The sequence below is a fragment of the Pagrus pagrus genome (genome assembly GCF_965226575.1).
Source record: "Pagrus pagrus genome assembly, chromosome: 13".
In the NCBI taxonomy this organism is placed as follows: domain Eukaryota; kingdom Metazoa; phylum Chordata; class Actinopteri; order Spariformes; family Sparidae; genus Pagrus; species Pagrus pagrus.
Window position 1 is genome coordinate 5,551,808 of NC_140197.1, and position 22,706 is coordinate 5,574,513.

General features: G+C 41.0%; 1 protein-coding gene across 1 annotated transcript; it reads right to left on the reverse strand.

Moving 5' to 3' along the window:
* Nucleotides 1-971: 971 nt before the first annotated feature.
* On the reverse strand, nt 972-21,746 carry rrn3 (RRN3 homolog, RNA polymerase I transcription factor). Its single transcript, XM_084371333.1, has 17 exons — nt 20,735-21,746; nt 20,593-20,649; nt 20,414-20,503; nt 18,807-18,936; nt 18,447-18,506; nt 18,135-18,198; nt 17,867-17,936; nt 17,080-17,178; nt 16,582-16,677; nt 14,804-14,927; nt 14,416-14,546; nt 8,715-8,845; nt 8,412-8,599; nt 7,025-7,133; nt 5,223-5,375; nt 3,227-3,311; nt 972-1,591 (listed from the first exon to the last, which is right to left on the reverse strand). Exons 1-17 carry the CDS (start codon nt 20,828-20,830, stop codon nt 1,442-1,444), a joined length of 1,833 nt encoding a protein of 610 aa, XP_084227459.1. The 5' UTR covers nt 20,831-21,746; the 3' UTR covers nt 972-1,441.
* Between the last annotated feature and the right edge of the window lie 960 nt (nt 21,747-22,706).

Consider the following 22,706-nt stretch of genomic DNA (forward strand, 5'->3'; position numbering starts at 1 on the left):
AATAAGATTTTAAAACTGCAGTTACCATCAGCACCATCTCCAGCCTCCACATTGTCTGTGCTGAATATTAAGCTTCTCTCATCTTCTCATGTCACTCTATCTCCTGTTTTTTTCCCATTAAGTTTTATTAATTACTCTCATTGCATTAAAGGATAACTACCGTTTTTTACAACCTGGACCTTATTTCTAGCATAAAATATTATCATTTACTCACCCAGATTACTTTGGTGTCATTTGAAGTCATTCGGACGAAATTAGATCCAGTGTAGCGCCGGTGTATCCATATAATGCGAGTGACGGGGCACTCAAACACAGCCTCTATATAAGGCATTATCTGCCACGAAACTAGTTCATTTCACCAATATTTTGTCATGATACACTAGTGCTATTCCCCTCTGAGTCCGGGCTTGTCTGTTATCAACATCCGGGGTCAAACTAGCAGTAGCAGCTACAGGTAAACAAGCCGGCTGTCGCAGGTAACAAAATATTGGTGAAATGAACTAGTTTCGCAGCAGATAATGCTCATAGAGGCTGCGCTTCGGTGCCCGGATCACTCGCATTATATGGATATACGCGGCGCTCCACTGGATCTAATTTCGTCTGAACGACGCCAAATGACACCAAAGTTATCTGGGTGAGTAAATGATCGTATTTTATGTTAGAAATAAGGTCCAGGTTGTAAAAAACGGTAGTTATCCTTTAATAATATCATTAGCATCTGTGTGTGTCTGCTGCTCGTCTCCTGCCTCAAACTCATCTCCAAGGTGCTTCAGCTACAAGAGCATTCTGTCTTTGGCTGCCAGAAAATCAAACATGTCGTAGCATCTAGGACAGGCACTGTGAAGTGAAGACTTGTCTCAGAATTGCTTAAACTCATCGTGTTGGACTAAGCATGCATTCAAAGCAGACTCCAGGGTATTTGTCTCAGATCTAAGAAACGTGTCTAGAAATGAATTTCATTAATATACAAGTACAGTTATCTCATCACAATATTTTACTGCCCACAAAATATACTGAACTTCAAGCTCAAGTTAATTTGAGTTGAAGTTTCTTTCATACAGAACAAACAAAAGCTGAGGGCCTCTCTATAAGAGTCTATGTAGTAGAGTTTAAACTTAATTTAAACTTAATGGTGAAGAAGTCACTCATAATTTCCTTAAAAACATTTGTATTCATTAACACAAACAAGTATTCCTGTATTAAAAGAGATCGGTCACATCTCCTCACGTGACTTGCTCATGTGTTCTTCAGTTTGTGTTTGAATAAATATAATGTGGATATTCAGAGGAGGAGTCACTTGACAGACTCCAGTCCATGTGTAGCAGCCCTCTCTCTGCTCTAAGGGAAGGAGAGGTCCCCACTGTCTCAGAAGGACTCACAGAGCAGTTTGTGTCATATCCAGGGCGGCATCCATTAGGACAGGGCAGACCATGAAGACGGACTAGAACTGTCTCTGGAAGGTGAAGGGTGGTGAACCCATGCTGCTCGGGCTGCGTAGGTTTGAGTCGTAGGAGCTGGGTGTCATTCCTACAATGCCCTCGGCCTGGGCCGTCTCCCCACACAGGAAGTCATCCTCGTCTTCTCTGGAGCCCTTAAACACAATGAACCACCACAAGCAAAGTTTAAGGGACCATGAGCCAACCTTGAAAATGACTGTCTATTTTGCAGTTCATAGTCGAGTGTGTGACACCTGGCAGAGTCAAACGTGTTGAGATGAGAATGATTTTTTATGAAACACCTGGCAGTGTTTATTTCCAGATGAATTGTGAACCTTTTGGCTTTTTAAAAATTTAAAAATCACATCGAACACAAAGTCTAGATCCATGTCAGGGAGTACACAACAAGATACTGTGAGACTAGATGACCAATTTTCATATCCTCTCATTTTTTACGTTTTCATCTCATAGTTTCATATTCTTTAATATTTCATTCCATGCTCTACCTTGTCATTGAACATACTGATATATGTCAGTCATTCAGTTCTGTGTTTCTTCCCTATGTGATCATCCATGTTAATCACTGTATACATGTTTAATCTTACCACAGAGAAAGGGGACTTAAAGGAACACTACACCAATTTTAAACCAGTTTTACATGTAAAAGTCATAGGGAGAACTTCTGTGTGTCTGACAAAAGTAATCTTGATGATGTCATCAGGGTTATATAACATATAATATATTGTGGAGTGTAAAAGAACAGACAGGGAGGGTCTTATAGTGTGTTCTATTGCAAGTCAGAAGTCAGAATTTCTGAGTTGGTATTTCTGACTTTCAATCTAAAAGCGTTCCAGTACATTTGCTGGGAAGAACATGGACGCTCGCTGCAAACAGGTGTTTGAATGGAAAGTCTGTGAACTTCACAACGACAGCAGCTGATTTAACAGTTGAGGGCATGCAAAAGACAGGAGAAGTCAGCTCCTAATGCATCTGCATGTATGTCGACAAACTTAGGCTACTTCGATCTTGCCCGGGTTTCAGATTTGGATGGCCGTTCCATTGCACTTTTCCATGTCGGAGGTTGAGTTCTGAGTTCTGAAGCCGTGTAGTCTTCCATGTTAGTGCTGGTTTAAACAGCTGTAACACATACTCAAACGTACACGCCCAGAGTAATTCCCTGCTTGGTCTCTCATGCTTCCTTATGGCCCGTTCACGCTGCTGTTGGACACAGATCTGAAATGATGTAGCTTTCCTTCTACGGTGGGATATTTGTGCTTTGTACTCTTCTCTTCCTGCATACTACTTCTCCACTATTCTGTGGACATTGCAGATGTGTCCGAGCACATGTAGCTCTGATATCAACGTAAAAAATCTTTACGGAGTAGTCCGTAGCCTCAAATCAGGCTGCCCCTTGCCCAAACCATACGGAGTACTTCCAACATGTATGAACACATCTGACACTCACAATCTTCTGTTGTCGGCTGCATGTGTGAACAAGCAAATGTGGACAATATCCTGATCTGGTTCTCTGGATATTGTCCAGAGTTCATATGTGAAAGGGACTTATCACTGAGCAAATAGCTTTGAGGTTTGGACTATTGCTCACAAAAACAACATATCTGAATTGGGTTCTGTGAAATCTTGACATTTTTCTGATTTTATGGACAAAACAATTATTCAAAAAAATAATCTCTAAACAATAATGGTCGGTTGTAGCTCTAGTTCTTCTATGGCCTCAACAGGGCAATAGTACATTGCTGTGAACATTGTTTACCCCTCTGTCATCTTACCTGTTGGCCTGCTTTGATGGGAAGCAGGTCTTTGTCTGCTTGTTCCTCCCAGACCTGGTACAGTGGCTCAATCAACTGACCAGACCTACACACACACACACACAGACACAGACACACACACACACAGACACAGACACACACACACACACACACACACCTTTGAGATCCTGTACATATGTACATGTTCATGATCATGTCCACACATGTTGCTTCCATGAGTCCAACATGTCCTGCGCACCAGAGACACCAGAGAGAAGACCTACAGTCCTTCCCACATTTCACAAGTTATTTACAGCACAATCACACCCTGAGGTCCAGAGGCCAGGTGTATAAACAATGTGTATACACAAAAGCCATGCACACACCATTACCTATACATAAACTGGTGTTTATTAAAGCAGAATATGTGCACTGCATCCACACCTCAGACCAGGCATACGCAACCCTAACCCTATGTTGAGTAGGATATGAAATATGTGAGAGATGTAACCTTAACATGAAATTGTTTATTTAGGTTGTTTGCCAATATCACTTTTTTTTATTATTATACAATCTACACAGAGTTCAGTAAAATGTCACTCAGAGACGCAATTATAAACTTATTTTAATTTAAATCATTTTAGTGATTGTGTTTGAGCTATTATTCACAATTTTCATTTTATATAGAATTATGAAGCAGTTTGTAAAGTCTGTTCTAATATGAGCTCTAGGATTTAAATCATTGATTGTCCTTCTGTTTAATAAGGATTACTGAGATATCGTGTGATACTGTGATGATGGTTTAGCCTATATGCACAGGTGAAGAATTAGTAGTGTGTATGCTGTAAATAGCCATGTATAACCGTTGCGCTTAATGAACATCTGATGTAGTGCTGTGAGAACTTCATTGATTATGGTTGGTGAAGTTGTGTGGACTTCGCTCCACTACATCAGCTGGTCGGCTGGTACCGCCATCGCTGAGAGCAAACAAAGGTCGCTCAGCGAAGTCACGACTCTTCTCTGTTCTGGCGCCTCAGTGGTGAAGCGAACTCCCAACCAATGTCAGGACTGCAGTCACTCGCCATCTTCCGCAAAAGACTCAAGACTCACTTGTTCAGACTTCACCTCGACCCCGCATTACATGACTCCCTCCCTACATTTCTAATTCAGAATATTATTGTTTAAGATTTTTTAAAACAAGTCTTAACGTCTTCTGGACGTAGTCTAATGAGGTTTTTCTGGCACCTACGTGATGACAAATGGGAGACACAAGGGGAAAAATAACAGAAAGGCAAACTCGCCTCCTGGCAATGTGAATGGGGTTAATTGCTGATTATTAGCAGGTTTACTCGCATTTAAAAAAACCTGTGTATACACATTAATTTTGGTGTAAAAGTGGTATCAGTTACAGGTTTAATGAGTGGTGGAGCAGGCACAAATATTGATATGCAAATAGCTGTTTGGACGTTTATACGTCCATTCATTACAAATTGAGATTTATAAAACAGAATCAGGTGTACGTGCAGAAATCTGACAAAAAGAATGTGTCTGCATATTTCTGTCTTTGTGCGTACGCACAGTTTTGTGGTGAATCTACACAGTTTCATGCCCTGGTGTCATGGGACAACTTGACAAACTGATTCGGAGTTCTTTGAGAACTTCTCTACAGCTACTGAATGGACCTTTGTGAGCTATTGTTTCCACAGTCAAAAATGAGAAAATCATTTCACAGATTATACCTTTAAGGATGAAGATTAACCACTGACATTAGACTTCCACAAACAGAAAATACATTTCTGTTTTGTCAGAGAGGTTAAAGTAACCCTGACCTTTCAGCACTCTATGGAAACCATTAAAACATGGAGCCCCCCTCTACAGAATCCACTCACAACTTACTGCTAATTTCAGCTAAATTTTAACTTTGCAGAGGGGAAGTGAAAATGAAGCCATGGGAGATAAAAGAGATCTACTCTCTTGCCTAAAGACATTTTATTACAGAGAATAACCCTCAGTGTACCTCTTGAGCAGGAAGGGGTCGAAGGGGAAGAAGCTGTCAAGAGGGTTGGTGTTGGTGGTCACACTGTCTCCCCCAGCAGAGCTGCGCACCACCGGCAGAACGGTGCGGTTATTCCTCTCTATGATGGTGTAGCAGAACACCACCTGGTACTTCCTGCAACAAAAACATATCAGCTGCTGAGGATGACCAGGGAGGGAAACCTCCAAATGGATAGCATAACTGTGGGGGCACGTTGGTGCAAAGCTGTGCTTTATTTCACACTATGTTTTATTCAATGATTCAATAGCTGTCAGGTAGTAAAACACTGCTCTCTATCAGCCAAAGTGTGAACTAAGAGACCTAAACATGCTTGTGTCATCTGGCAGCTCACAGATAATATTACATTTGGATCTGAAGCAACCCTGTTAGCTTTTGTCATACTTGTTTGTTATTTAAAACCAAGTTGGCAGTGATGGAAAGTAACTCAAGTATCACGCTTATTTACTATTTTGTGGTACTTGTAATTTACTACATTATTTTAATTTTATGCCACTTTATGCTTTATTATGAGGTAAATCTTGTACTTTTTACTTAACTACATTCATTTGAAAGTTATAGTTACTAGTTCAGATTGACATTACAATACATATGATAAGCTTATTAAATAGAAGTCATTCTTTAAGATGGAACCAGTGGTTCCAAAACTTCTTGGCTTGTAGGAAATGTCCTCTCTAAACTTCGATGATGTTTTCTATTCAAATAACAGTTTGAGGTCCAAAAGGTAAAAGTCCCAATATTTCACACACACAATACAAGCAAAAGAGAACAAAGAGAAAAACAAAGACTTTTGTCGAGCAGGACTGCATTATTCCTTCTTTTTGCTCCCATTAATCATCTGGCAACTCCTCACAGTTATCTTGTGACACTTCGGTGCTGTACAACTGGACTAAAGTACCTAACTGTGTATACGGTAGTTAAAACTAGCTGCACCTCAAGCTTCTACAATAGTAAAATACTACTTACAAATTGATTTATCAGTATCAAAAAATGTTTTTTTCTAATAAAAACATAGTAATATACAGTATATAATTCATAGGGGGGCGGGGGGGGGGGGGGGGGGGTTCATGCAAAACAAGTTATTTTACTTTTGATATTTTTAGTACATTTCAATAATATTGCTTGAGGAATAGTTTTACATCGTCGCACTGGTAACTGTTAGTTGTTGGTATTATATCAGAATGCTTAGGAAAATACAGCAGTCAGTAAAAGGTCATTGTAATTAGAAAAAAACTCAATTTCCCCAAAATTGGGACGCTGTACAAAAAAAAATTAAACAGAAGGTGATAGTTTGCTAATTGTTTTGTTGTTGTTTTGACATATACGCAATTGTAAATAGTACAAAGACAATATATATTTAATGTTTAACCTTATCGACTGCATTCATTTTTTGTAAATAAATGCTTATTTTAAATTAAGTGGCAGTGACACTTTTCAAACAAGTTGGGACAGGGACAACAAAAAACTGTGAAAGTTGTGGAATGCTCCAAAAACACCCTTTTGGAAAATTCCACAGGTAAACAGGTTCATTACTAACAGGTGATATCATAACTGGATGGGAAAGGGGCATCCCCAAAAAGACTCAGTTGTCACAACAAGGATGGGGCGAGGTTCAACATGTTGTCAAACACATGACTGTATGAAGGAGGACCACATGGGCTCAGGAACACAAGCCTTCTGTTTGTATTTACATTTTACACAGTGTTCCAACTTTTTGGGAATCAGCATAGTTGTTGCCAGAGAGAAAGCAGAGGCAGGGTGCGTACCTGGTGATGGCAGCAAACGTGCTGGTGACTGAAGGCAGGCAGACTTTGAGGGGGTTCAGCTGACACATCACCACCCGCTCCAGGTTTAGACTCTGCAGGTACTCCAGACCTGACAAACACACACACACACACACACACACACACACACACACAATAGATTAATTAAACTGTTATTGATAAATAAGAAAAATAAAAAACAAAATTAGATTTAAAGGTCCAGTGTGTAATATATAGTAGCATCTAGCAGAACAGACTTGGCAGAAATGGAATATAATATGTGTTAAATAGTGTAGAATCACCTGAAAATTACATTAGTTTCATTGAAAAGAAATGCCGTCTCGCATAACGTTAAATATTAGCACACCGTAGTCTCAGTTTGTGTCTCTCAGAGAGCTGGTGGTAAAGTCGTGTTAGCAAGATTTATTTAGATTTATACATTGTCTATTGCAGTACGACAGCACATGGAACAATAACTATGATATTTAGGGCTGGGAGTGTGCAGAAGACAGTCAAGTAATGACTTAGTGTGACAGATAAACTGAGGAGAAGTCTGCTAATCACGGACTTCATAAATTCTGTGAATATTTTTCACAGTGCTCCATCATTTCTTTGCATGATCCTAATTTTTCCATTTTTTTTTTTTTTTTGGAGTTATAACCTATAGTTTTAAATCAAATCAAATCAAATTTTATTTGTATAGCCCAAATTCACAAATCACAGTTTGCCTCAGAGGGCTTTACAATCTGTACAGAGACGACACCCTCTGTCCTTCGACCCTCGATTCGAGTGAGGAAAACCTTGCCCCAAAAAAAAGCCCTTTTAACAGGGAAAAAAAAAAAAGACTAAATAGACTAAATAACTAAATACATCTTCACCTCATCACTTGAACTAGTAGAAATACACAACACTGTTGTGAACGAGTCCATATTCAGAAAATTAGCTTCTTGTCCCTAAGGGCCACCGTAGCTTCTGGAGCTTCTCCAACGTCTTCGAAAAGGGAGGGGTGAGCGAGGGACTCAATCTAGAACTTCACAGCTATATGCCACTAAATACTCAATATATTACACACTGTACCTTTAATGGTCATATTATTATTTGATGGGGATTTGCTGCCATGATTTTCATATTTGGGCTGTTGGATGGGAAAATTAGCAATTTGAAATCAACCAATGAAACTTTATACTCCATATCAAATGATATACTAAAACATTTTTTTAAATGATTTTTATTTATTCTGTGATAATGAGCACAGATGTCTGAATAGCAAGCCTCTCCTTAGACCAATTTTGAGAACCAGCAAAATCAAAACAGTATGAAACACAGATGTAGTCCTGTCAGGGTGGTACGATAACATGTGAGTTGTGTGTGAGCAGCAGCTGATGTGTACCTTTCTTCATGTTGCCCTCCAGCATGGCTCTGTGTCTGAAGATGAGTGTGTAGAAGACAGCCTGGCAGGCAGCATAGAAGGGCCCATGCAGGCTGATGTCACAGCAGGCCTGTCTGCCACTGCTGTCTTGGCTGTCAATGTAGCGATGGATCCAGGAGAGCAGCAGGTCCAGGCAGGCCCGCACAGTGCTGCAGGAGAGGGAGGGGACAGAGTCATAACAGGATAAAACATGGCGACAGAGGAAGACACTGCTAGCTTTGACTTTCAGCTGCTTTTATGCTTTCTTCAGCAGAATGAACTCACAGCACAGGGATGAACTTTGCTCGGGCCAGGAAGCTTCCTAGGTATCCTGCAGCAGCCTGGCGGAGGATAGCAGGCTGAGAGGGGCTCTGCAGTACCTTCCAAAGGTGATCCAGAAAGGCCTCAGCCAAGGCCTGGAAGACAGAAAAGACTTTACATAGAGGACGGGAAAAAAGCCTCATCTCACCAGGAGTAGAATCATCAAAGTAGATGAAATAACTAAATAAACAAGACCTTATCTTCAAGGAAAATAAGTACAGGAACAGCAGTGGAGCTTGACAGCTTCCTGTACTACTACAGTAAGCGTGTTGCGTCATTTCCTGTTGTTGTGTGACTGATAGTGATAGCGTAACTGTGCTGCTCCGGCTCGTCCGAGCAGATTATTGCTATATTCCTTACTGCAGCGGCCGAATTCCCGCTTATAATTAAGCACGTACTAGTCCACTAAAGCATTCAACAATACTCTGTGTTTATAGCTTGATCACTGGGCTTGCTGCTGTTTGTAGCTCTCCTAGCTCTGCTGGCTAATCTATCGTGTCCTAGCTTAGCCGCTATCAGCTAGCGATGGCTTCTCTCTCTCCCTCTCGCTCTCCTCTTTTCTCTTGCTCGGTGTGCCAGATGTTCAGTTACACCTCTGCCTCCCTTAGTGATACTGGTACATGTATTAAGTGTAGTTTATTTGTAGCGTTGGAGGCGAGGCTCCGCAGCATGGAAACTCCGACTGTAACTGCTGCAGTTAGCCAGGCCCCCTTAGCTAGTGCGGACCGAGCAACCGTAGCTTCAGCTAGCCGTCCCTCGGCAACTCCCGAGCAGCCGGGAAAGCAGGGCGGCTGGGTGACTGATCGAAGGAAGCCTAGTACCAAGCCAAAGCCCACGGTACACCATCTGCCGCTTCACGTTTCTAACAGATTTTCCCCACTCAGCGACACACCCGCTGAGAAACCAACTCTGGTTATTGGCAGCTCCATAGTACGAAACGTGAAGTTAGAGGCACCAGCGACCATAGTGAAATGCATCCCAAGGGCCAGAGCGGGCGACATCGAATCAAATTTGAAACTGCTGGCTAAAGCTAAACGTAAATATAGTAAGATCATAATACATGTCGGCGGTAATGACTCCCGGCTACGCCAGTCGGAAGTCACTAAGATTAATGTTGAGTCGGTGTGTAACTATGCCAAAACAATGTCGGACTCCGTAGTTTTCTCTGGGCCCCTGCCAAACCTAACCAGTGATGACATGTTTAGCCGCATGTCATCATTCAACCGCTGGCTGTCGAGGTGGTGTCCAGCAAACGATGTGGGCTTTGTTGATAATTGGCGGACTTTCTGGGGAAAACCTGGTCTGATTTATTTAACCCATTTCATTAGCCAACAACCAGCCTGACAACCCAGAGTTGAGACCAGGAGGCAGAGCTGCAGTCTTATAAGCTTCTCTGAGCTTCCATTAGATCAGTTGCACACCCAAAACTTCATTGAGACTGTGTCTGCCCCCCGACCACCTAAATTAATTAAATTAATCAAATCAAAAGTCCACAGAAGAGGAGTTGTGTATGAAATCTAATAAAAATTAACAGCAACTCTGCAATTTCAAAACAAGACAAGAGAATTAAATGCGGACTCCTAAATATCAGATCCCTGTCATCGAAAGCTGTATTAGTAAATGACTTAATTTCAGATTGTAATATTGATTTATTATGTCTTACTGAAACCTGGCTGCATCCTGAAGAATATGTCAGCCTGAATGAATCCACTCCCCCTAGTCATATTAATACTCACATTCCTCGAGGCTCCGGCCGAGGAGGTGGTGTTGCAGCTATTTATGACTTAAGTCTGTCAATCAATCCTAAACCTAAATTAAATTATAACTCATTTGAAAGCCTTGTTCTTAGTCTTTCACATCCAACGTGGAAAACTTTACAGCCAGTTCTATTTGTTGTAGTGTATCGAACACCTGGTCCTTACTCAGAATTTTTATCTGAATTCTCTGAGTTTTTATCAAGTTTAGTCCTCAAATCAGATAAAGTAATTATTGTAGGTGATTTTAATATTCATGTGGATGTCGTTAATGATAGCCTTAGTAGTGCATTTATCACATTATTAGACTCTATTGGCTTCTCTCAGTGTGTACATAAACCAACTCACTGTTTTGACCACACCCTTGACCTTGTTCTAGCTTATGGTATCGAGATTGGTGTGGTTTCTCCACAGAATCCTCTTTTATCAGACCATCACTTAATAACTTTTGAAGTTCTATTACTGGACTACACACCATTAGGCAAAAACTCCTTCACTAGATGTCTATCTGATAGTGCTGTAGCTAAATTTAAGGAAATTATACCGCTGGCACTAAATTCAATGCCATGTCTTAATATAATAGAGGACTCCTCCGCTAACCTCAGTTCCTCACAAATTGATCATCTTGTTGATAGCACTGCAGGCTCATTGCGAACAACACTGGACTCTATTGCCCCTCTGAAAAAGAAACCTATAAAGCACAGGAGGTTAGCACCCTGGTATAACTCGGATACCCGCAAATTGAAGCAAACATCACGGAAATTTGAAAGGAAATGGCGTTCCACTAATTTGGAAGAATCCCGCTTAGCCTGGAAAGATAGCCTTAAAATATATAGGAAGGCCCTCCGCAATGCCAGAGCAAGCTATTACTCGTCATTAATAGAGGAAAACAAAAACAACACCAGGTTTCTTTTCAGCACTGTAGCCAGGCTGACAGAAAGTCACAGCTCTACTGAACCATGTATTCCTACAACGCTCAGTAGTAATGACTTCATGAGCTTCTTTAATGATAAAATTTTAACTATTAGAGACAAAATCCATCATCGCTTGCCCTCAACTGGCACTATTGTATCTTTAAACACAGGAACCTCAGAAACAGTTGTAAATTCTGACTTATATTTAGACTGCTTCTCTCCCATTGACCTCCACCAACTAACTTCGATGGTTTCTTCATCTGGACCAACAACTTGTCTCCTAGAGCCCATCCCAACTAGGTTGCTGAAAGAAACTTTACCTTTAATTAGCACATCTCTACTAGAAATGATCAACCTGTCTCTATTAACAGGATACGTACCACAGACCTTTAAACTAGCTGTAATTAGACCGCTCCTTAAAAAGCCTAATCTTGATCCAGAAGCTTTAGCCAACTATAGACCTATATCCAACCTCCCTTTCCTCTCCAAGATCCTTGAGAAAGCAGTCGCCAACCAGCTATGTGACTTTCTTCATAACAATAGTTTATATGAGGATTTTCAATCAGGTTTTAGAACACATCATAGCACAGAGACGGCACTGGTGAAAGTTACAAATGACCTCCTAATCGCTTCTGACAAAGGACTTGTCTCTGTCCTGGTCTTACTAGATCTTAGTGCTGCATTTGATACCATTGATCATCACATTCTATTACAGAGACTGGAACACTTAATTGGCATTAAAGGACCCGCATTAAACTGGTTTAAGTCCTATTTATCGGATCGATTTCAGTTTGTACATGTTAATGATGAGTCATCCCTGTATACCAAGGTTAGTCACTGGTGTTCCTCAAGGCGCCGTGCTTGGACCCATACTATTCACCTTATATATGCTCCCTCTAGGAAATATAATTCGGAAACACTCCATAAACTTTCATTGTTACGCAGATGATACCCAGTTATACCTATCAATAAAGCCAGATGAAACTAATCAGCTTACTAAACTCCCAACCGAAGTTATAGTACTTGGTCCTAAACACCTTAGAGATGCATTATCTAATGATATAGCTAGTTTGGATGGCATTAACTTGGCCTCCAGCACCACCGTCAGGAATCTGGGAGTTATCTTTGATCAAGATATGTCCTTCAACTCCCACATAAAACAAATTTCAAGGTCTGCATTTTTTCATCTACCTAATATTGCAAAAATCAGGCCCATCCTGTCTCAAAAGGACGCAGAAAAGCTAGTCCATGCATTTGTTACTTCCAGGCTGGACTATTGTAATTCTCTATTATCAGGCTGCCCTAACAAGTCTCTAAAGAGTCTCCAGCTGGTCCAGAATGCTGCAGCACGTGTACTGACAGGAACTAAGAAAAGAGATCATATTGACCTGTATTGGCCTCTCTGCACTGGCTCCCTGTAAAATCAAGAATAGAGTTTAAAATCCTTCTCCTCACTTACAAAGCTGTTAATGGTCAGGCACCATCATATCTCCAGGAGCTCATACTACCCTATCACCCAACTAGAGCATTACGCTCCCAGAACGCAGGATTACTTGTAGTTCCTAAAGTCTCCAAAAGCAGAATGGGAGCCAGAGCCTTCAGTTATCAAGCTCCTCTTCTGTGGAACCATCTTCCTGTTTTGGTCCGGGAGGCGGACACCCTCTCTACCTTTAAGAGTAGACTTAAGACCTTCCTTTTCGATAGAGCTTATAGTTAGGGCTGGCCCAGGCCCGTCTTGGACCAGCTCTTAGTTATGCTGCTATAGGCCTAGTCCGGGGGACAAATGACACACAGAGCTTCTCTCTCCTCCTCTCCTCTCCATCTGTATACATTATGCCTGTATACATGCCCCATCTCTGCATGTCACTGACTTCACTTCTTCCCCGGAGTCCTTGTGCTTTCTAGTCCTACAGGCTCCCATGGATCCTGGCCGCGCCCGGGTCGTGGATCGTGGATGCGCCTACTGCTATGGCCCTGCCTGATCATGGATGCGCCTACTGCCATGGCCCTGCCTGACACCCACCACTACTGTCGCTAATATTAGTCATATCTCTGTTACATACGTTCCACTACTATTATTGTAATGCATTACTACATACTATCCTTACCGTTAATCACTACTACTGTTATCACTAGTAATCACATTTCCATGTGCATTTCATTATTATTGCTGTAATACCTCTTTATGTACTTTCATTCCTGTCAACCATCCATTATAATTGTATACATTGTGATCTCGTTGATCTGCTCTGTACATGCGACATCTATTGCACGTCTGTCCGTCCTGGGAGAGGGATCCCTCCTCTGTGGCTCTTCCTGAGGTTTCTTCCGCATTTTTTTTTCCCTGTTAAAAGGGCTTTTTTTTGGGGCAAGTTTTTCCTCACTCGAATCGAGGGTCGAAGGACAGAGGGTGTCGTCTCTGTACAGATTGTAAAACTGTGATTTGTGAATTTGGGCTATACAAATAAAATTTGATTTGATTTGATTTGATTTGGAGTCTGTGAGAACTTGAACAGTGAGATACACAAGTTTTTCATCAACATACTAGACAGAACACCAACAGCATTCTGGCTGAATGTTTTAAAGCAGACTAAAGCAGCAAAAAGTGCATATTTATTTGAGCTGGTCATTAAAGCTGCACTAAATGGTTTTGGCCTGCTGGGGGCACTGGAACAAGCTGTAACACTGACACTTTGACACCGACACATTATAAAGTTGTTAAGGTGAACATGTTAGCAAACAGTTTCCGATTTACACATCTAGCAGCTACACAGCAGCAATATGATTCATTTGGAAATTGCGTTTTTGGCCACCTAATCACTATCTTTGACTGCTTAAACTGAGATTATGTTCACCATCTCTGTCCAAGTCAAGACACCTGACTTCAGTCCAACCGATCCTGTATCACACTGCTGAAGACCAGACTGAAGGCTGAATTCCATAAACTGCTGCTTCCTATCATTACACATACACCCATGCAGTGAGTGAAGTACTGACCAGTCTGAAGCTGCAGAGGTAGAAGAGTGTGTACTGGACATGACAGGAAGCGTGTGTTGGCAGAATGAGCTTGTCAAACACACTCAACAGATCACGGTACAGCTCCTTCATCCTTTCCACATAAAGAGAGTCTGAGAGAGAGAAAACAAAGAAAAGGCTGCTTAAGAGGATGACACCCTTTAAAGCCAAAACCATTCACTACACACGGATGCAAAAGCTTCTAAATACACAAGGTACATCTGACGTGCTCTTGGATTCAAAATTGGGTTGAATGTAATTCTTTCAAATCTATCTCACTCAGTAAGAGCCCCTGTCATGTTATTAATAACATATAATATTACTACAATACAACTCTGTCCCCAGTGTCAAAGCTGTGTTATTCAGCTACCATTTTCATGGCAGACATCCTTGACATAAGCCATAAGAACAGCCATGAGAGCGTCCAGCCTCTCAGCCACTGGGTGGGCTGTCACAGCCACCCTGCAGGAGTCATCTGCTGACATGTCCTCATCCTGACAAGAAAAACACAATACACACATGGGCTGTCAGGGCAGGAGGAAAGAAGGATGGAAATGGCTTCTTTCTGAACAAATTCAAAATTGTGAAGCTCAGAGAGTGATAACGGAGCATCTGAAATGTTGGTTTAATGTGTGGATAAGTCGGGATGTTGCAAATTTACTAGAAACAGGTGAATAGTTGTTGGTTTGGGGTTATTTGCGTGGGAGTATCTTGCTGTAAAAAGTGGCAGAAAGTCTCATTAATGGCTCGTGGTTATCGTGAATTCCTGTGGCTTAGGCTTGTTACTTTAGTTGCATTGAGGGGAATAATTGATTATTTTTATTTTGCCTCACTGCATGCTGCCATCTCAACATCACAAGCCTGATTTTACCCTATCAGTACATATCATGCATGGCAGATGTAGCGAGATGAAGCAACGCACAAGAGAGGGAGACTGGAATGGGGAGAAAAGACATGTAGTGACAAAAGCAGCTAGGACTTTATTTTTGCGAAGGTTTCAAAAGAGGCATTTCTTTTTTACACTAGCATTGGGGCAAAGTTGATGTCCATTATTGTCAATACGGCTGTCATGATATCAGATTTTCACGGAAAGATTATCGTGGCCAAAAAAATACACGATTACCATATTCTTGGGGTATGTAGAGAAATACAAAAAAAATGCTCTCAGTCAAATTCATTTAACTTTGTTTATTGTGTGTTTTGTGCGTCTTTTGTCAAGTGAATAACATTTGTTATACGCGTGTACAGAGGTGCAGAGACAGCCTATGTAACCATAAATGTCTGTGGTTTTGACATGATTTTGCACTGCCAAAGTAAATCAATGAGTAGCAGCCATGCAGCAGATCCATGCCTGACACTAGCTAGCTAACAGTTAACTGTTACTGCACATTTTCTTATTTTTGAGTTGTGTGGCATTTTGCAACCAGTGTTTAAAATGCAGCCCCACCTACTAAGACAAAGCGAGAACAGAGAGAAACAGAAACAATTTAAGAGGCACTGGATTATTATCATGTCTATTATTAACACGATATCAATATTTCATCTTTTGAATCACAAAGTTATTGTCAATACCGGTTATCAGCAACACCTCTAATTGTCAGTATATTTTTTTTTATTTTATTTGAAGTTAAAATGGTTCAAAGTAAAATATGCAACACAAAAAAAAAACTATGTATAGAATCCCTTTCAATCATCATCAATCATCACCCTCTTGAAGTGTGTGGTGGTGGCTGTATCTGCAGAGACCCTGCAGCCCCCTGCCTGTATTTTATCACTTTGTTGCTGCTCCCGACACTTTACCAACACAAAATGTCGCTATTTGATGTCCTGGGAATGAGACTCAACAATCGACTATCTTTCTGGTGAATTTACGAACATCTCAGACAAATGCTACTGATTCTACATTTAAGTTTAATAGTCTTTGAATTATATTAATGTGACATGAGGTTCATTTAGCTTTGGACAGAAATGGCTGGTAGAAATGTCCTTCAACGGGATACATTTTACTTTCACATTGAAAGAGATGCATCATGCTTGTTGCCATTTTTTTCTTTATTCTTCATCTAGAAAGTCACCACTATTTATGATAAACCTTTTAAAAGCCCCCAAGTCCTAACAAGCAAACAGCAAACTGGTGCTGGTTGTTACCATGTCAAAGAGTCCCTCCTCAGTTTGCTCATCCACCTGCTGGGTCTGCACAGCGTTCTCCTCTGCCTCCTCAATGTCTGTACGGGATACACTCACCTGAAAGATATCACACACACACAGACCACTGCTACAAACAGGAGGATACACACAAATTGCACCATTTTCTGCATTGTGTACCACTTTTTACCACTGTGACTAGCTGACATTACAAAAAATTACTACTATAGGTACTATGTATCTACTGAAATAGAACGTAACAAATGAGAGAATACACTTGTCTTTCTGCTTCAAAATACAAATAATCTAAAGCTCTGTGACAACATGACTGAAGACAAACATGAATGTTTTTATTAGGTGACTATATTTTGGTTCCTCCAGGTTAGAGAGCCCATATCCACCTTCCACAGAGTACCTGTTACTTTTAAAGTTAAATATTTAATTTTGCCTTTAAACTTAAAAAAATAATTAATTAAAATGATTTGGAGTAAAACCACTTACATCCAGTTTGAGCATCTTTCCGATGATCAACTCCAGTACGTCTCGTCTAAGTGCTGGTATATACATGGTCACCCTCAGGAGGTTGTGGACATAACACTCCTGTAGAGAGCAACAAACTATCAGTCAACAGGTGGCTGTAGCTCAGGAGGAAGAGTGAGTCGTCCGGTAATCAGAGGGCCAAATCCCCGGCTCCCCCAGCTGCATGCTGAAGTACCCTTGAGAAAGTTACCGAACCCCTACCTTGCATGCATCATTGTATGAATGTGTGTGTGTGAATGGGTGAATGTGACAAGTGTTATAAAGCGCTTTGAGCGGTCAGTAGACTGGAAAGGCACTATAGAAATGCAAGTCCATTTACCAGAACACTACTGTGGTAATGATGCAGATCACAATTTTCTGTTAAGTACTTTTTCTAGACACCAACTTTGTCTGAGATGTGTTCAGATAGAACAATGTACGTTACATATAATTGTCTATGTACTGCATGTATAATGTGCATTAGGTCTGAAATACAATGAATGCTTCTGTGGCAAGTACAGTGGCCAAGCTGTCATTTCTCCACACTCCACACTGATTTTTGCAAACATCCCAAACTAATCAGATTTCACTCTAACAAGGCTGCACTGCAGGCTAAGAGGTCTGTCTCCTGATGTTTTCTGGAGGTCATCAATATTCATTTAATTACCACTTGCAGCTGTTTGAAGCTACACAGGATGTAGTTCAATAATCACAACTGTCTGTTTGGCAGGCCTGTATTGATGTGTTGCAACTTTCAGTGGTCTCTTACCAGTGTTCTTGAGGATTTCTGTACGAAGGGGAAGTTCTCTTGCAGAATTGGCATGAGAAAGTGACTTGTGCTGAAAGAAAAGGACGACATTACAGTACGATAGAAAAATGATGTTTGTGACAGTCTAATGAAGATCATACTGCCATACAAGAAAAACTGTAACCAATGACAGATGCCATTTGACTGGTTAGTGAACTATACAGTCAAAAGTATAAAGCCAAAAACCAAGACATGAAGACAAAAAATGGCAGAATAATAAGTGACTTACGATGGAACATATCTGGTGATGAGCTGCAATGCCTCATGACATTGACTGAAGTTCCTGGGAAGGTCTTAACAAATCAAAGGAGGAGCTGAGAGTTAATTCATTTGTACCCAGAGAATGTGAGCATGAAGTCAGCTCAGCTTCAGATTCACACTTCTTACAGCCCTTCCTTCACAAACTTCCCAAAATTCAGCAATCAGCAAAACACCAACTACAAGTACAACATACTCACAGTCCTGAGCCATAGTAGATTTTTAGATTTTTTAACAAATCACTTAATATATGCACAGTTCATTGGAAATTAGAGGCACCTACCCTCATCTTCATCATCTGAATCAGAGATATCGACTCCTCCTTCACAGATGGTCACTCTCTCTGGAAATAACCGCGCGGACACACACACACACACACACACACACACACACACACATCCATGAGCCACTGATGGTCGGATATAGTAAATGGTAGGACATGATATAGCCAATGTTCACCCTTTGCTTTCAAACGCAAACTCATACCATCCTGAAAACAGGAAGTGATGACCGTAAGGCAATAGATTAGTCATGTCAAGATAACTAACATTACTTTAAAACTTTGACAACACCGTGACATCATGAATTCTATATTTTACTTTATAAACTGTAAGAAAAAATACCAGCAGTCAGGAGAACCTACTGGGAGTGAAGTGGGAGACCACCATCTTGAGGCAGGCACACAGGTAGACAGTCTGTGCCGAGACCAGGTTACTGAGGAAGGCCATGTACTCCTCCAACACAGCCTGGCTCCGGCCAACCCAAGGAAGCCTCTAGAAAAAAGCACACACACCACCAGGGGAGAGATTCAGCATGCTGACCCAGGCAGATTATTAGTTTGAACAATATTTTTTGCAGATATTGGAATTCAACTGATAAATCAGAACAACCCTACTGTTGAACAGAGAAACAGGCAGTTTATTGTATTGCAGCAGATATAGCCAATATTGGACAGCACTTCTGAATAATTGATAATCCTTTATCAAGGTGAATGTGGCTTTATTTTATTTATCAATATTCAACAATCAGCCACTCCCTTAAAAACACAAACAGGTGGAGTAAATAACATTAATTATCTCATTACAATGCTATGTTCTGCTGGGAAACCTTAGGTCCTGGCATTCATGTGGATGTTCTTTGACATGCAACACCAACCCAAACATTGTCGCAGACCTCATGGTAATGGCAGAGCAGCTCAAGTTCCTCTGGCCATTCCTCGGCACTTCTTGTGGTGTGCTTTTGCCATCAGGGATTGCTGTTATTAAACAGGCAGTGTACTTGGTATGAAACAGTGTTTAGGTAGGTGGTGCATGTCAAAGAATAGAATCCAAGGTTTCCCAGCAGAATATTGCATTATAACAAGATGATCAATGTTATTCACATCACCTGCCAGTGGTTTTAATGTTGTGGCTGATCAGTGTGGTAGTTTGCTTTTGGCCCATGGTGTATTGGTTTATGGCCCTTCAGGGGGAAAAAATGTGGTCACCTCTGATCTAATAAAACCAATCACTTAGGCCAAGCAGCTATACAACAACACCACCAGGGCAGCAACTGTTGATTGGATTAATCTGCCATTTCTATTTGTCAACTTAGTGTTTTAACAATAACATGTGAGATGTCTGGAGTTTGAGGACTCATCTTCAAATGTCTTGTTTTGTCCAACAGTCCAAAACCCAAAGAGATCCAATTTACTGTTACGTACAACATGGAAAAGCAGCAAATTCTCTTATTTGAGAAGATGGAACAAACAGATATTTGATATTTTCCTTTGAAAAAATGACTAAAGAACTGAATCAATGGTCACAATAGTTTTCCATTAAAGGGGCACTGTGTCGTTTTGGTGGTGAAATTCAAACTCAGAATTCTAATATTTACAATATTATTGAGGTAATCATACAAACACAGAAATATTTTTTTTTTTCCATAAGTGAATAAACAAGCTGTTCTCAGAGAAAAATTAAGTTCCAGAACACTGTTTGAAGCTAGAAAGGTGGCAGGGTCCGCCACATATAAACAAAGTAAAACAGTATGAAATAATGTTGTCCTTTAAGGTCAGTTTGTTTATTCAGTTTGTTATGGCATTAAAAAATGTCAATAAAGATCTTTCTCTTCTGACTAAAATATCTTTCCCAAAACTACATAGTGCACCTTTGATCAATTAAGTTAACAATGTACAGGAGATACAGTTGAATATGATGAGCTACAATAAGCACTGTTCAAACTTTCAATCTCTTGGCTTTCCATACTCACTAAGACAGTATAGATGAGCTGTTCATGGTCCTTGGTCAGCTGCGTCACACAACTCCGAAACTCTTGTAGCCAGTTGATAATCTGAGCATCCTGTCAGAGGGAAGACAGAGCTCACTGAAGAGCTACACTACACACAGAGCTCAGCAGGACACCTCACACACACTGATGCTTCACTGTACCTTTATGTCCGGATCAGCCAGCTGATGTTTCAGCAGTTCATAGTCACTTGAGTCTCCCTTCAAACAAGAGGAGCAGCACTTGAATTGTCTCAACTTTATAAACTGGTGACAGGTAAAAATATGACATTACGTTCCCACTCACCTGTTTATGTTTAGTTAACGTGTCCGCAACACTGCCTCCAAACCTGACCGTCTTAACAGGAGGCGTGTTCAAAAAGTCCCGACCCGCTATCTCCATGTTTCACTGCACTCATGGAAAAAAGTAACTAATGCTTGTTTTTGTGATGCTAGCTGTGATGCTAGCCTTCCTGAAGCTAAAAGATCCAGCTGAAGAGAAAAAGGCTGGCCGCTTGCATTTTTATTCGGTAAGGTCACTAACAGTTAAGAGTATATGAATAATGTTAATGATTTTTGTAAAGTTATTAGAACGTTCTGAGTACAAATGTCCGACGATGTATATAATGTATATAATAAGCAAGCGCATGTGTGAACTCCATTTTCGCAAGAGGAAGGGAACCGCGTGTTTACGGAAGTGAACAATGGAACATCGGTGCCTCATTCAAAGTCTTCCCATGAGCTCGGCTTGTAGGGTAGAGGGTTCCGGTTTTCCACGGTGCACGGTTCAGTCTGCAAGTGGCTGTCTCAATTCAGGGGCTGCATCCTTCGAAGGACGCGGCCTTTGCGGCGGAGGTAACTTCGAAAGCCGCGTCCACCGTTGTTAAATAGGCTGTGTCCAAATTCAGGGGCTGCAGCCATGGATGTATTAGGCTCGTTCGAGATGAGCCAGGCCTGCGCAGAATCGATCACCGACGACCACCGCACAATGCATGCCGGTTAGATTTGTGTCCGACTTGATCCCGACTTGCTCTGACGTCATTGACGCGCCTGCAACGATAACCTCGTGAGATCAAGGCGGCCGCAGTCTTTAGAGCCAGGCGCCGCAGTTGCTCTCCACCGACTGCAAGACCTCAGGGCATGATGGGAAACGCCTGGCTGTCGCCTGATCAAAGAGCTGATTGGCTCTTAGTTAGGACTACGTTCAGTCGACAATTCTTATTTTCTGTGTATTGGTTATATTTAATGTTAGATTATATGAATCTCATGTGCAATGAAGGTTTAATCTGTTAACAGACATATTTTTTGTGGTTGATATACTGTATATAATTACAAATATAAATACATCAATGAATAAAGATTATAAGAAACCTTTGCTGCTTGTCCTCCCCATGTGTAGCCTATATATGTACAGTAGCTGTGAGAACGTTTGGACTGTTAATTCAGCAGTTCAATTTCTTAAATTTAGGGATTGTATGATTTATAAATGACAGTGTCTTTATATAAATCTACTTTGTAGGCAATTCTTGTTCAATAAATTACTTCCAAGGGCTGAAATCTGCCCAGTCGTTCTGACTCTCACCTCAGTCATAACAGTGGCATCGTTAAACAAATAAAAAGTTATGATTGACACATTTAGACCACAGTGAAAAGTAGTTATCATTTTAGAAAAATCCACTTTGTATGACCTCAAAGTTTGTATTTCTATTTGTTACATTTGTGAGATTAAATATTAAAAATCACACCAGATCCCATCCGCCCATTAAGAGGATTAACATTAATTTATGTGCAAAGTTGAAAAGTAGGGGGATCTCTTCTGCTTCAATTTCATCAGCGATCAAGAACGCATGTGCAGTTTCTTCAGCCATAGCTATCCGAACGTGTTGTGCAAACTACAGATAGCCTACAGATGGCTATAACAGGATGGACATATTTCTGTGACTTCCTGTATATTCTTTGACGGCGGCTGGAAACTGTCCGATTTGACTGCAGCTTTTTGCCACTGCCCCCTGCTGCTGCCGCCTGGTCTCGTCCACCTTCCAGGCGAGCCGCAGTTCATCTCGAACGAGCCCACAAATGCAGCCTGGCCTTCCCTCTTTTCGGAGGACGCACCGCAACTATCCTTCGCGGCCTGCCATATCCCAAGATCCTTTGCGCACCGCTGCTCAGTCCCGAAACAGAAGAGGAAGCAAGAGAAAATGGCGACATCAAGTGGCGCAGACATGATATTTAAATTTAAGTAATGGGTTTATACTCGGTTTTTATTCATTTGAACATCC

Excerpts from the sequence above, each read along its gene's own strand:
- rrn3 (XM_084371333.1), bottom strand. The coding sequence starts at position 20,830 with ATGGAGATAGCGGGTCGGGACTTTTTGAACACGCCTCCTGTTAAGACG. Across the intron at positions 18,199-18,446 it reads TTCAGATGATGAAGATGAGG|ACCTTCCCAGGAACTTCAGT; the intron begins GTAGGTGCCTCT and ends TGATTTGTTAAG. Across the intron at positions 8,846-14,415 it reads ACCTCTGCAGCTTCAGACTG|GCCTTGGCTGAGGCCTTTCT; the intron begins GTCAGTACTTCA and ends TCTGTCTTCCAG.